Source organism: Lactuca serriola, chromosome 2 (assembly GCF_051521515.1).
Source record: "Lactuca serriola cultivar US96UC23 chromosome 2, Lser_US96UC23_V15, whole genome shotgun sequence".
In the NCBI taxonomy this organism is placed as follows: Eukaryota; Viridiplantae; Streptophyta; class Magnoliopsida; order Asterales; family Asteraceae; genus Lactuca; species Lactuca serriola.
In genome coordinates, this window is record NC_136409.1 from 86838049 (window position 1) to 86849956 (window position 11908).

The window sequence follows — 11908 nt, forward strand, 5'->3', positions numbered from 1 at the left end:
TTCCCTACATTTCCGCAACTAACTATCTAACTATCTAACATATTAACTTATTATTGTGGAGCTTTTAGATCCTTTGAGATTAACTAATTCTGCAACTATACTTGTTCTAACATTTGTTCAAGTGTGTCTCAAGTTTTTCTCTCAACACCGATGAAAGATGGTGAGTTGGGGGACTTAAGGATTAGGGTTTGTTTAGGGACAAGGGTAAGCTGGAGGCTGATGAAAGATGGTGAGTTAGGGGACTTAAGGACGCTTAAATAGGGTCCAAACCATAAAAATTAGGGTTTGTGGCTCACCCATGTACGCCTCGCATACGTGAGTCTGTCCCAAATATTACAAAAATGCCACTACGGTCCAATTTGCAAACTTTCTCATGAACAAGGGCCAAAATGCAATATTTCTTCATACTAGGGCTAAAAATAAAAATACCTCATCATCGGGTGGTTACAAATCAATTCCTCCGCCATTAACAAAGCTTCGGCCATATTTGAAGTCAAATCCAAAAGAAAATTCGATGAAAACTCAAATCCAAAACAAAATGCCTCACAAAATCAAATCAACAATCACCGATCTCCATAAGTAAACCAAATGAAATAAAAAAAACTTTCTGTTGACTCTCATTGAGAAATGGATTTCCAGAAATCAATATTGTTTCTCGATTTCCACAAACCCCATATATGGGAAATTGACTTATCTATCATCGCAATCGACTTACCCTCTATGAGAAATGTGTTTCGCGCTGGTCCCCGAAGGTGAATGATTGTGGGCACCGGAATCTAGAATTGAGAAGGAAGAATAAGGTGAGAGGCGGTGATGGAAATTAGATGTGAAGGCCTCAAAGGTTTGACTTATGATCTGGGAGAGGAAGGATTAGGCTTGGTGATTGGGAATGAAGTCGTTTAGGGTACAGATTCAGTGGTAAAACTAAACAACTCCTTCCTTTCCACTTTCACGTCTATACCTCCTACGATAAAACTCTACGATGTTCACACCTCTAATTTGTAAAACTTTGTGTAATAAATGGTGTTATGAGTAAGAAGGATATCATATGTAATGTAATCTAATCAATTAATCGTTAGAAATTTATAAATGGGATACTAAATATACATATGGGAACAAATCGTAAAAAGTAATTATAAAAATACTTAGAAATTTGTAAAAACTAGAAAATTTAATATTTTATATTATTAGTTATTAGAAATTTATAAACCGAGTGCTTCAATATTTAGAAAGAAGAAACGAAATTACAATAATTAAAGAAAAATAATAATAATAATAATAATAATAATAATAATAAGCTAATGGTTGGCGTCTCTTAAGAATGGTACAACATGTATTTGGTGTTGTTTAATTGATTCGATTGCTTTAATAGCAATTGAGTCATCTTCAGGGTAGTAAGCAACGGGGTCAGATAACAAAGGATGTGGAAGATTAAGCACGCCTTCAAGAGTCGCATGCAGACAATAAGCCGAGTAGGTGACGTGATATCCACCTTCCTGCACAATTAAGATGCGGCCATTGCAATGATCATCAGCTACATTCCCAACCATCCGCCCAATCTCTCTATAACCCTCCATTGTCAAACATTGTCTTCCATTTGGATCAAACTGCAAACAATCCTCACAAATCTTCAAAAATAGTCCTAACTTTCATCCTTTCTGCATCAACTCCAAAACATATTAAGGTGTTGTTAAGGGTAAAGTGGTTGTCTGTCTGTTTCTTTTCTAGACCAGACTGAATGAGACCATTTTACCCTTACATTTTTCACAATATTCATCAATTTCAATGTCAGGAGTTGGGAGGAAAAAAGTAGTGCCTTAATACATCAAGCCGTGTATTAAGTTCTCGTATCCAGATCAAGTAAAAAAGAATCAACCGTCCAGATTGATTGCTTAATGTCGCCATTAAGTCAAATGGAAACAACATCTAAGACTATTTATGTTTTTTTTTTTTTTTAATTAGAGTTTACTATGTTGTAGTGAGTCTCACCTAGTCGCCTTACATTTTCAGATAAAAATGCTACTATATCCATTTCATTTGAAACCTTGGCCCAAACCTAAGTTCTTTAGGGGTCAATGAAATAAATAACAATGTACTTTCCAAAAAGAAAGAAATGTTGTAGCATTGTACTTCATTCTACTTTCATATTATTACTTATTAAGCCATTGGACTTTGCATTACGTACCCTGTTATAGATAGCAATGGGTAGACAGACTATAATTTAAAAATAGAATGTTGTAAAGTGTAATAAGAGTTTTTGTTTTTGTTTTTTAGTTTATCTTATGAAAAGCATGAGCAATTAAATGTAGCAGGTAGATTATGAATTGAAAGATGGACTTACAGCACTTGAATCTTGGCCAACAACAAACACCATGAAATCTGGTTCAAAGTTTGTAACAGCAGGGAGAACCAGCTGGTTCATTGCATACTTGTAGCCTTTGTCCCCAGTTCCATTTGGCAAAGGTACATTCAAATTATACCCAAATCCTATTCCTTCACCCAACTCACTTATGCTTCCAGTCTGAGGATGAGATGTCCCCCAAGACCCATGATTCATATGAAGGGAAACCGTTAGAACCTTGTTGGAATCGTAGAATCCCTCCGCAGTTCCATTCCCGTAATGAACATCAATGTCAATAACAGCAACCTTCTTACACCCTGAATCCAAACTATTTTTCAATAAGTATAAGATCTTTTTTCATCTCTATTTATAAGATTAAAAGTAAAATTCAACACCAAGATGGTTTTAACGCTTCTTTTTGCTGTGTATTTAAAATTAATTTACTCAAGTAGAAAACAAAATTACTGTAACTACAAAGTTTTATATAAAAAAAATCAAGTGGTGAAAATGAAAATATAAATAAAGTTTCTTGAGTTTGTGGGAGGCATTTATTTGTGTTCAAGTTCATCTTTGCTATGGACGGGAACAACATTCAGTGGAATCTACCTACGATTGCATTAATGCAGACTAAAGGATAACTGTGAAGCTGATTTAGCACAAACGAAAGGAATTTGTTTAATGAACAAGTCAAGATCAGTATAAAAAACATGTAACAACAACAACCTCCTGAGTTCAAAGCATATTGAACTGCAATGCCGGCATTGTTTAGAAAGCAATATCCATCAGCTTGAGTAGGCTGAGCATGGTGGCCAGGTGGCCTAACCAGTGCGTAGCATATCTTCCCATGCCCATCCAGTATATACTTCATTGCTGAAAGTGTAGTGCCAGCCGCTAAAACTGCAGCTTTCCATGATCCGGGATTCAGAAATGTCCCACTACAAATTTCCTTTCCTCCATTTTTATCTGCTTCAATTAGGGAATTGATGTATTCTGCTTCATTAAAACATATGATTTCAACATCAGGTGCATGATTTATTCAAGGGAAAATCACATTGTACAAGAAAAATTATAACAATTCATAAGTCCGGGAGTATGAGTATCAACTATCAACCTTCAATTCAAACATTGAAATTCTAATACATTTGGAATCATTTTTCAGCTGAATTTTCTTCTCAACATTCTTTTCTATTTCTCTTGGTGTCAAAATAGGATATGTGATATGAAAAACGGAAGGTCTATTATCTTTTCTCGTTTTTTGTTTTTGTTTTGGCACGATTTAGTCGCTAAAGTAAGATTTTTTTTTTGTCACAATAAGTCATTAAAGTTACATTTTACATGTTAAATAAGGAAACCACCAATTTAATAACCGGTTATCAAAGCAAATGAGGGGGGACACAATGCTTTTTAACTTGAAAAAAGAATAGTAAAAATCTTTGAATTCATTCTCTCCCTTCTCTCACTTGAAATAGCAATTCTCTCCTATGGCGGCCTGTGTGTTGAAAAATCAAACAATCGGCGACGGCGTCTTTCCTCCCGGAAACTAACATTCCGGTGAGTTTCAATAAAGCTCCGTCTTCATCAGCAATGAGTTTTCGCCGATTCTTGATTTCATATCTGTACTGTAGAAAGATTTTTCTTGTAGGTTTGGATTTGATTCTTGAATTTTGGTTCCAATTTGATTCAAGATCTTTGAGTTTTCAGCTAGATTATTGAACACAATAAAGGAACACATGAGCTAAACTGGATTTTGAGTTTTTGGTTGGATTATATGGTGCAGAAAGGGGTGAACCTTCTGCCCTGTTTGACAGCGATGGTGATAGCTAATCTTCTTCATCAGTATCGATCTAGATTCAGTTCTTACGGATCGTGAAGTTCTTGAATGTAATGTAATCAATCCAAATCTCCAGATTTTGGTGGTGATTAATTTCTATGTTTTAATCTTTATATATATATATATATATATATATATATATATATATATATATATATATATATATATATATATATATATATATATATTGACAATTTGTGTTCTTGAGTGACCGGTCTCCTTCTAAATGGTGTTATTTGTGTAGAATTTACGATCAAGAGGCAATATTTCAGTCCACCATTTAGAAAGGAGCGGGAGAGAGAATTGTCAAATTAATTTGTTAGTTTTGAAAACACATCGATGGTAAATGGCAAGAATCAATCAACAAGATGTTTGAAGCTTTAGGGAAGTTATTGGTAGCAATATCAGATCATTTAGAATGATGATTGCGTGTTTCTCCCAATATTAGGGTATACCGTCATTATAAGATTCAAGATGTGTTCTTACCATTCAAACTTTATACCAATTCCTTTTATGTTTCAGTGGGAATCATTTCATTCAAAGTAGTAATACTCGTTCTATATTCAAATATAGAAGAATCGTGTAAAGCCGTAGTGCATTTATTCTGTTCAGATTTGGATAATATGTTACGAAAATGCTGTTAATTTTAGGGTTACCTGGAGTATGGAAAGAGAGCAATTCGGAGACGAGAGCAGGCGTGGAGGAATGCCATAAAATAAAAGAGGAAATAGGACCTCTTTTGAGGATGGAGAGCATGTTTCTGATCCTGTCGGAGTTTTCTGGGTGCTTTTCGAGTACGTCGAGGTAACCAGGGTCCATTCCGGTGTCGAATACTCCTTTGCCGGTGTCATGATTCAACATACCGTCGTCCCAGAATACGTTTATCATGCGATCGCTTGGCGAAGAATATGCTGATGAAGGACCTTTGCATTGGTGGTCGGACATGGTGGACTGCCAGATAGTGGATGAGACTTGAGAGTGAACTGCTTTTGAGTCTCATCGCAGCGCAGGTGTTTACTGTTTCACTCGGACGAGTTTTTTTTGACCAAATTAATGTTTTTTAAAAAAATTATTTATCAATAGGTGTATTTTTTAAAAACATTTACCAAATAATGAGAGTTTTAAATTTTTATATTTTTTTTAAAAATTTAGCTTTTATTCTATTTCTATTACTTTTTTTAATATAACTTTTTTGATTTTATTTAAACTTTTTGCTATTAAAATTGTCATGTTCAATCTAAATATGTACTCCATTAAAATTGTCTTGTGCAGTCTAGACATACGTATTTCAAACAAGTGAGTAAAACAATTTAGATGGACAAAACAAAGAAATTACATGACATGTTTAAGAATACAAATTAGCTGAGATATTGATTAGACCTGAGGGTGTGTACAAGAACAATCCTTCACTTTTTGTTTGTTACGTCAGTATTTCCTTCACTCTTCTTTCTTTCGTCGAAATTGTCACCTTCCACTACCTTTATATATATATATATATATATATATATATATATATATATATATATATATATATATATATATATATATATATATATATAATACTCATTTTACTAATTTTGTAGGAAATTAAAAACCATGATATTTAATATTTTTTTATAATTTTTTAGTACGTATAGAATTTAATAAAATATTAAAAAACTAAAAGAAACTTAAAAGTCTTACCAATTAAAACAGGAGAGAGAATATGAGGTATCTTTCTCCACTCTTATCCCGCAGAGCCGATGTTGTGTTCCTATGTACGGGAACAATTCCCGCTCTTCCTTCCTGCTACGCACCCTACAACCAATTTGGTAAACCCATGGGCAACTTCATATGTAAACAACTATAAATAAACATTAAGGAAACATTTGAATTTTTATATTGTACTAGCCTAATCTTCATTAATCGCCCAAACTCATAAGCAACTTCATATGTATAATGGTATCTAATGACTCTAAAGCTCTGGATGTTGGTATCTGATGATTGTACCTTCCCTTGTTATTGCATTGTTTAGAGCAACAACTTGAGATATTGTGCAGAAATCCTCATTATGAACAATGTATGATATGACATTAGCATCCATCTACTAAAAACAACATAAAAAAAATAGAAATAAACCTTCAATTTGTATAATTTGCAGAAAACAAACACAACCAAGATAAAAATAACATCTTCTTGAAGCAATCTGAAAACGATACAAACTCAGAAAAAAGAAACACACACCCTTGAAGCAATAAGAAAACAAACAACATAACACTTGGTATATTGAAGCAATCAAAAAACAATCATAATCTACTTCAATGAAAAATTCAAAATACCACAGTAGCTTTTCAAATATCACAGTAGGCTCACAAATACAAGAATAACATTGGAGTTTAATATTAAGAACCCTTTTCTAAAACACAATCCTAAAAAAGAAAGAGAACAAATTTTAAGAGGGGAAATCATTAAGATGTGAAGTATACCTGAATTAATGAAAATTTCATTTGGAGATGAAATTTCAAATACCACAGTCGACTCACAAATATAGACAATAATATTCAATCTAAACTAATCAAATCAGAATATTGTAAAATAAAGATGGAATTTCAAGAATTTGCAGGTTCTAATGGAATCAGAAATCAAACATAATCGAACATGTGATTAAATCAGCTAGAGATGTGGAATCGACCGGAAGTGTGGCGGGAGGTGGAGTAGGCACCGTCTAGTGTGGTAGATGGTGGAATCGTCATCTAAAGTTGTCGTTAGAGATGAAGGTGAGCGTCATTTTTTTAGTTCTTTGTGTTCGTTCCTCAGTAAGAATGAGAGTTAGGGCAAATAGTTTTTTTCTTAAACTTCAATCACCTCATTTGGTAAATATATTTAAAAATATAATATGGTAAATATATTTTGTAAAAAATAAATAAATAAATAAAAATAAAAAAACTCCACTCGAACTTAGTCAGCCCAATGACCTCTCTTGGACCGTGTTTGTTCCATATCATACAAAACTTATCATCACGAACCCATGATGGGTCTTAATTCTAGTAACCTTTTAGCAATACAAAAATATATATAATTAGTAATTAGAGATGGGAATCATTTGGTTTGTCGAAAAACAAATTGAATAGATTTTAGACCAAATCATATTTAAAATGGGGTTTGGTTTTTTTAGTTGATGATCAAATATGATGTATAAAGTTTTTTGAAGATTGAAAAGTTAATGAGTATCAAGAGTTTAATTTCGGTTTTTTTTTTGAAACGGCGGCATTATATATAAACTAGCAAAAACTATAAAAAAAAGTACATTAAATGATTACAAAAGACGTTTTTCACCCAATCAACTCACTTAATTCTAAACTTAAAGCATTTAGAATTAATCCAAAAGAAAATTTGAGATTGGGTCAAATCCCAAATCAACACCTTAAGGGGTTCTTCTTTTGCAAACAGTAATCTATTCCGAAAAGACCATAATGTCCAAAACATGGTATTAACCACTACTTCCAAACATTGGCATATCCACCTCCCACCATCTGGACAAAAGACTCCATCAATCCATTGTCATACCACAAGAAAATAAAAAGTGGTTGACGATCGCAACATCATTGCCACAATAGTACATAGCACGGAACCAATATCAATTCCTCATCTAACTAAATTCAATCTTGTTTTTATTCGGACGTATTCTCTAAAACAAAATATTAACCTTGGAAGGAAGGAAACGATTCCATTTAGTGGATTGAGAGGATGTCTCCAAAAATTGGGAATCAATCAAAGTCCAAGCAGAAGGAAGTGTATAACCCTCAGAATCATTAATGGACCACAACCAAGAGTCTTGATTATCACCAAGGACAATGTGGCCAACAAAAGACCTTAAGGAAGTATATTGGACCAACTCTTCACCTCCTCTAGGGTCTCTTTAAAAACCAAATACCAATTAGATAACCTTAGTCTGTCGGCCACTGAGTAAGTAATGCCTTAAAGAAAGAAAAAGAGAAGCCATTAGGACCCGGAGCACGATCACTACCATAATCCCAAAACCGTCCATTTAGTCTTATCACGGGAAAACATAGAGTCTAAAAAATCGGCATCAACAGGAGACAAACGATTAGGAATAGGAGCATCACACCACATCCGACAAGAAGCTACAAGAGAGAATCTACGACTAACATGTTCAAAAAATACTAATTTTATTAAATTGGGGTCTTCAAGCCAATTGTCATCCTTCATAATACCTTTAATTGCCATTTGTCTTCTTTTTTTCTTAAGAATACCATGGAAAAACTTAGAGTTTTTCTCTTCTTCCACAACCCATTTAACCTTAGCTTTTTTAGCTAAGCCTTTAGCTTCATAATTAAGAATATCAATTAACTTTTTAATCGAATCTTACCTAAGAATCAAACCATCTTTCGAAGCAACCCTACTATCAACCAAAACATCCATAGCTGGAATAACAGAGTTAAGATTTGCTTTTTCCGTCTTGTACAACGACCAATTAGAAATATTCCATTCTCGAATTGCTGACTTGAGAAACTGAAGTTTCTTTTTAAAAGCCACCATACCATTAACATCAGGGGAAAAATAACAACGAGCTTATGAAAAACTTCCATATCTAACCAAGAGTTAAAGAAATGGAAAGAAGTAGGTCTAAAGTCAACAACATTCTCCTTGAGCAAGGTAGAACGATGATCCGGAATGAATTTTGTTAGATTTTAAGGAACGATATGGATTCTATTTTGATAATGAAATCATGATTGAAACAATTGATAGATTATAAACATAAAGAGGTAAATAAGATCATAGTTTCATTAGAGAGTCTTCTGAGAAGATTTCGATACAACACGTAGGGAACTATTCTCTTAAAAGACTACTCTCTATTCTAAAAGACATCCTTATATATAGACATAAGGAAGTAGGAAAGGAACATCTAAGCCAATAGTCTAAGACTGCGAACTCAGACTAAATAACAAGACTAAGAAGACTTTATTATAAAAACAGATCAGACTTGTGAATCCAAGTTCACATACAAAACTTGACACAACAAAACAATTGCGGAACCTAACAATCTCCCCCTTTGTGTTAAGTACCAACTTGTCTTCATTTATCTTCTTTAAACACTTTTGGACTATTTTTAACCAATATCATATGAACCATGATCCACCAACGCAACATATCATAAACGTATTTCACATCATTTGCGTTGTTTGACTTGCGAGCTTTGGCTCGTGAAATCACATGTGAAAGTGTGGCAGTTGGGTACAAATGTTTATCTCTCAGAAACATCATGCAATTTCTCTTTTCTCCATTATCTAAGGTTTTATACACAACACCCCAACGTTCTTTTTGAATGAACCCAACATTAAGATTTTCAAAATGATTAGGTTGGTCTAAGGGTTTTTGTTAACGTATCCCTCTAGGAATATGTTAAAAAAATAGAACAGTTATCTTTAGGATAACCTAGTTAACGATTGCAGCCTGACCTAGTGCCATACCCGGGCCCTCGCCCTCGTAGTCTCGCACTAGGACCTAGGTGATTGGCGCCCTCACGCCTAGGTCTAATTCCAGACGATATTCTCCGGTCTATAATAATCCAAAAATTGCTAGTCACTTCTCAGGGAGACAAGTGTAACGCTTAGAGCGCTGCCCTCTATCTCCTTTACACCAATAGCAGATGACCACTAGTAGTGCACGATCCTCCAATGGGACTCCTCCACGTCTTGTCGGCCCAGACGGGACAAATGATACTGTTAGGATTATGCTCAGAGGAAGACAGGTATAAAGAGATCCTTCTCCTCCAAGGGAAAGGATCGTTTCCTTCTCACAAAAATCTTAATCTCCATATTCCCACACGTACACTCATACTAACTAGATCGTCAAAGCTTCGTCCCAGGATCACCTCCCGGGCGTCGATTGGCGTTATTTCTATTGGATTAGTGTCTAAGTTCATAACTATAATTGGTATGTTCTTAACCTGTGACAACCCGAAATTTTCATTCGGCAAACCCTAAAGTCAACCACTTCAAATTATAAGTCAATTTCATTGTTATTTATTTTTAACAAATTTAAAGTTCGTTTGATTATTATAATAATTATTCTTTAAACGAATGGGTGAAAGGAAGTGTCGTATCGAATCTTAAAAATTCAAAACCGCAAATACCACGTAGTTAAGAAATTCACGGCCAAAATTTTATGTTTGGGCCATAAATTCCTCCAAAAACTGTAAACTCAGGCCTTAAGCATGAGTTTACTCCCAAAAACTCTTCACTTCTCATTTTCATTCTCAAGAACAACTCCAAAACTCTCTCAACTATCATCCCGTCTCTCACCCGATTTCCCGAAAACGTAAGTACTTCTTGGCTTGATTTGTTGTTATATCATAACAACTAGTGATTATACATCTTTTCATCCATCCATTTTCATGTTTTGTTTAGATTTCCAAAACACCAAGAACACACACTAGTGTTCTTGGGCCCTTAGCACCTTTTCAAGCTTCTAACTAGTAAGTACTTCTACCCTAGTGTATTGTAAAGCTTGTTACCTTTCCAAACATCAAGAAAACGTCCCAAGAACACCAAGAGCAAGGTGTTTATGGCCCAAGAAGTTCTTGGACCGTAAACCCCAAATAAAGGTGCCAAAGTGTGCTTTAATCCTTCATAAGCCTTGGAAACTAGCATAGACTCATTCCTTGTTATGTTTAGGACCAGCAAACATCAAAATACCATAATCCTTAAGGGTTTACGGTAGTAAACCCAAAAGAAAATGGTCTTAGGGCCGTGAACACCTCAAAGGAGGGAAATAGTGCCCTAATCTTTTCCAAAGACTTAACCATCAAGTAGAAATGATTCTAAGGGTCTTGTAAAGACTCAACACATCAAATGGTCAAGGAAGTATGAGCTTACATCCGTAAACTCATTTGTTGATGACCTTAGAACCGTAAACTCCATTAGGGAGTTTTCCTTGAACCCTACACTCACTAGCCATGCCCTACAACACTTGGTTGCAACCCTTGTGATCTTTAACACTTGAAACAAAGTGTTTCCATGTTCTAGAGTGTCTTAACTTAATTTATTAGTTATAAATTGACTAATTAGTTATATATATGTTTATTATATGATAACTAGGCTCGTTGTGTGTGTACAAGTCTCCACTTGTCACCTAGCACCGTATCCGACACTTCAATCCAATCCACTCACTGCAAATGAGTTCATACCCCTTTAACTAACGTTTGAAATGCTTTTAAATGTTTTAAATGCTTTATGGGGGGAATACAAGTTGAACCATGCTAGTTATTAGATCAATCACATGTGATTAATAACTAACATGCGAATGAATTTTTCATGCTTTAAACTGTTATCAAACTATGTTACATGTCAAACTCTTTATCAAATTCTCTTTTTGTACTAAACCTTTCTTTTACAGTTTTTAAACTTATATATTGTTAAAAACCATGTCTACTACATATATAGTTATATAAATAAGGTTTGAAGGACTTAGGAGAGATAACCCACTTTACTTCCTGTCCTCGTTGGGTTGTGGTCCTAAAGTACCCGGTTGTTTGTCCGAGTGTTGTTAAATCCTTACTTACATATTATGTATATATGTATAGACATAAAGATTTATATCTCAGTTCAATACATTTAGTCATTCATCAAATTTACTAATAAACTATAATAGGTATAGTTTAGGGTTATACTACTTACTACTTTTAGTTCAATAAGACATAATGGAGTCAGTTCATTCATGATTAATTACTTATT

At 34.2% G+C, this 11908-nt stretch overlaps 1 protein-coding gene across 6 annotated transcripts in view; it reads right to left on the reverse strand.

Annotated features, from left to right (window-relative positions):
- Positions 1-5183, reverse strand: part of HDA08 (histone deacetylase 8) — a 68332-nt gene extending 63149 nt beyond the window's left edge. For 3 of the 6 annotated variants that reach the window (XM_079024257.1, XM_079024255.1, XM_079024256.1), the window contains exons 1-3: positions 4829-5183; positions 3065-3331; positions 2342-2658 (exon numbers count right to left, since the gene is read on the reverse strand). In XM_079024257.1, the coding sequence (XP_078880383.1) occupies positions 2342-2658; positions 3065-3331; positions 4829-5117 (873 nt within the window). In that variant the 5' untranslated portion in view covers positions 5118-5183. Of the gene's footprint in view, positions 1-1163; positions 1659-2341; positions 2659-3064; positions 3332-4828 lie in introns of those variants that run through there. The other 3 variants (XM_079024254.1, XM_079024259.1, XM_079024258.1) reach the window with 3 other exon arrangements.
- Positions 5184-11908: the final 6725 nt, after the last annotated feature.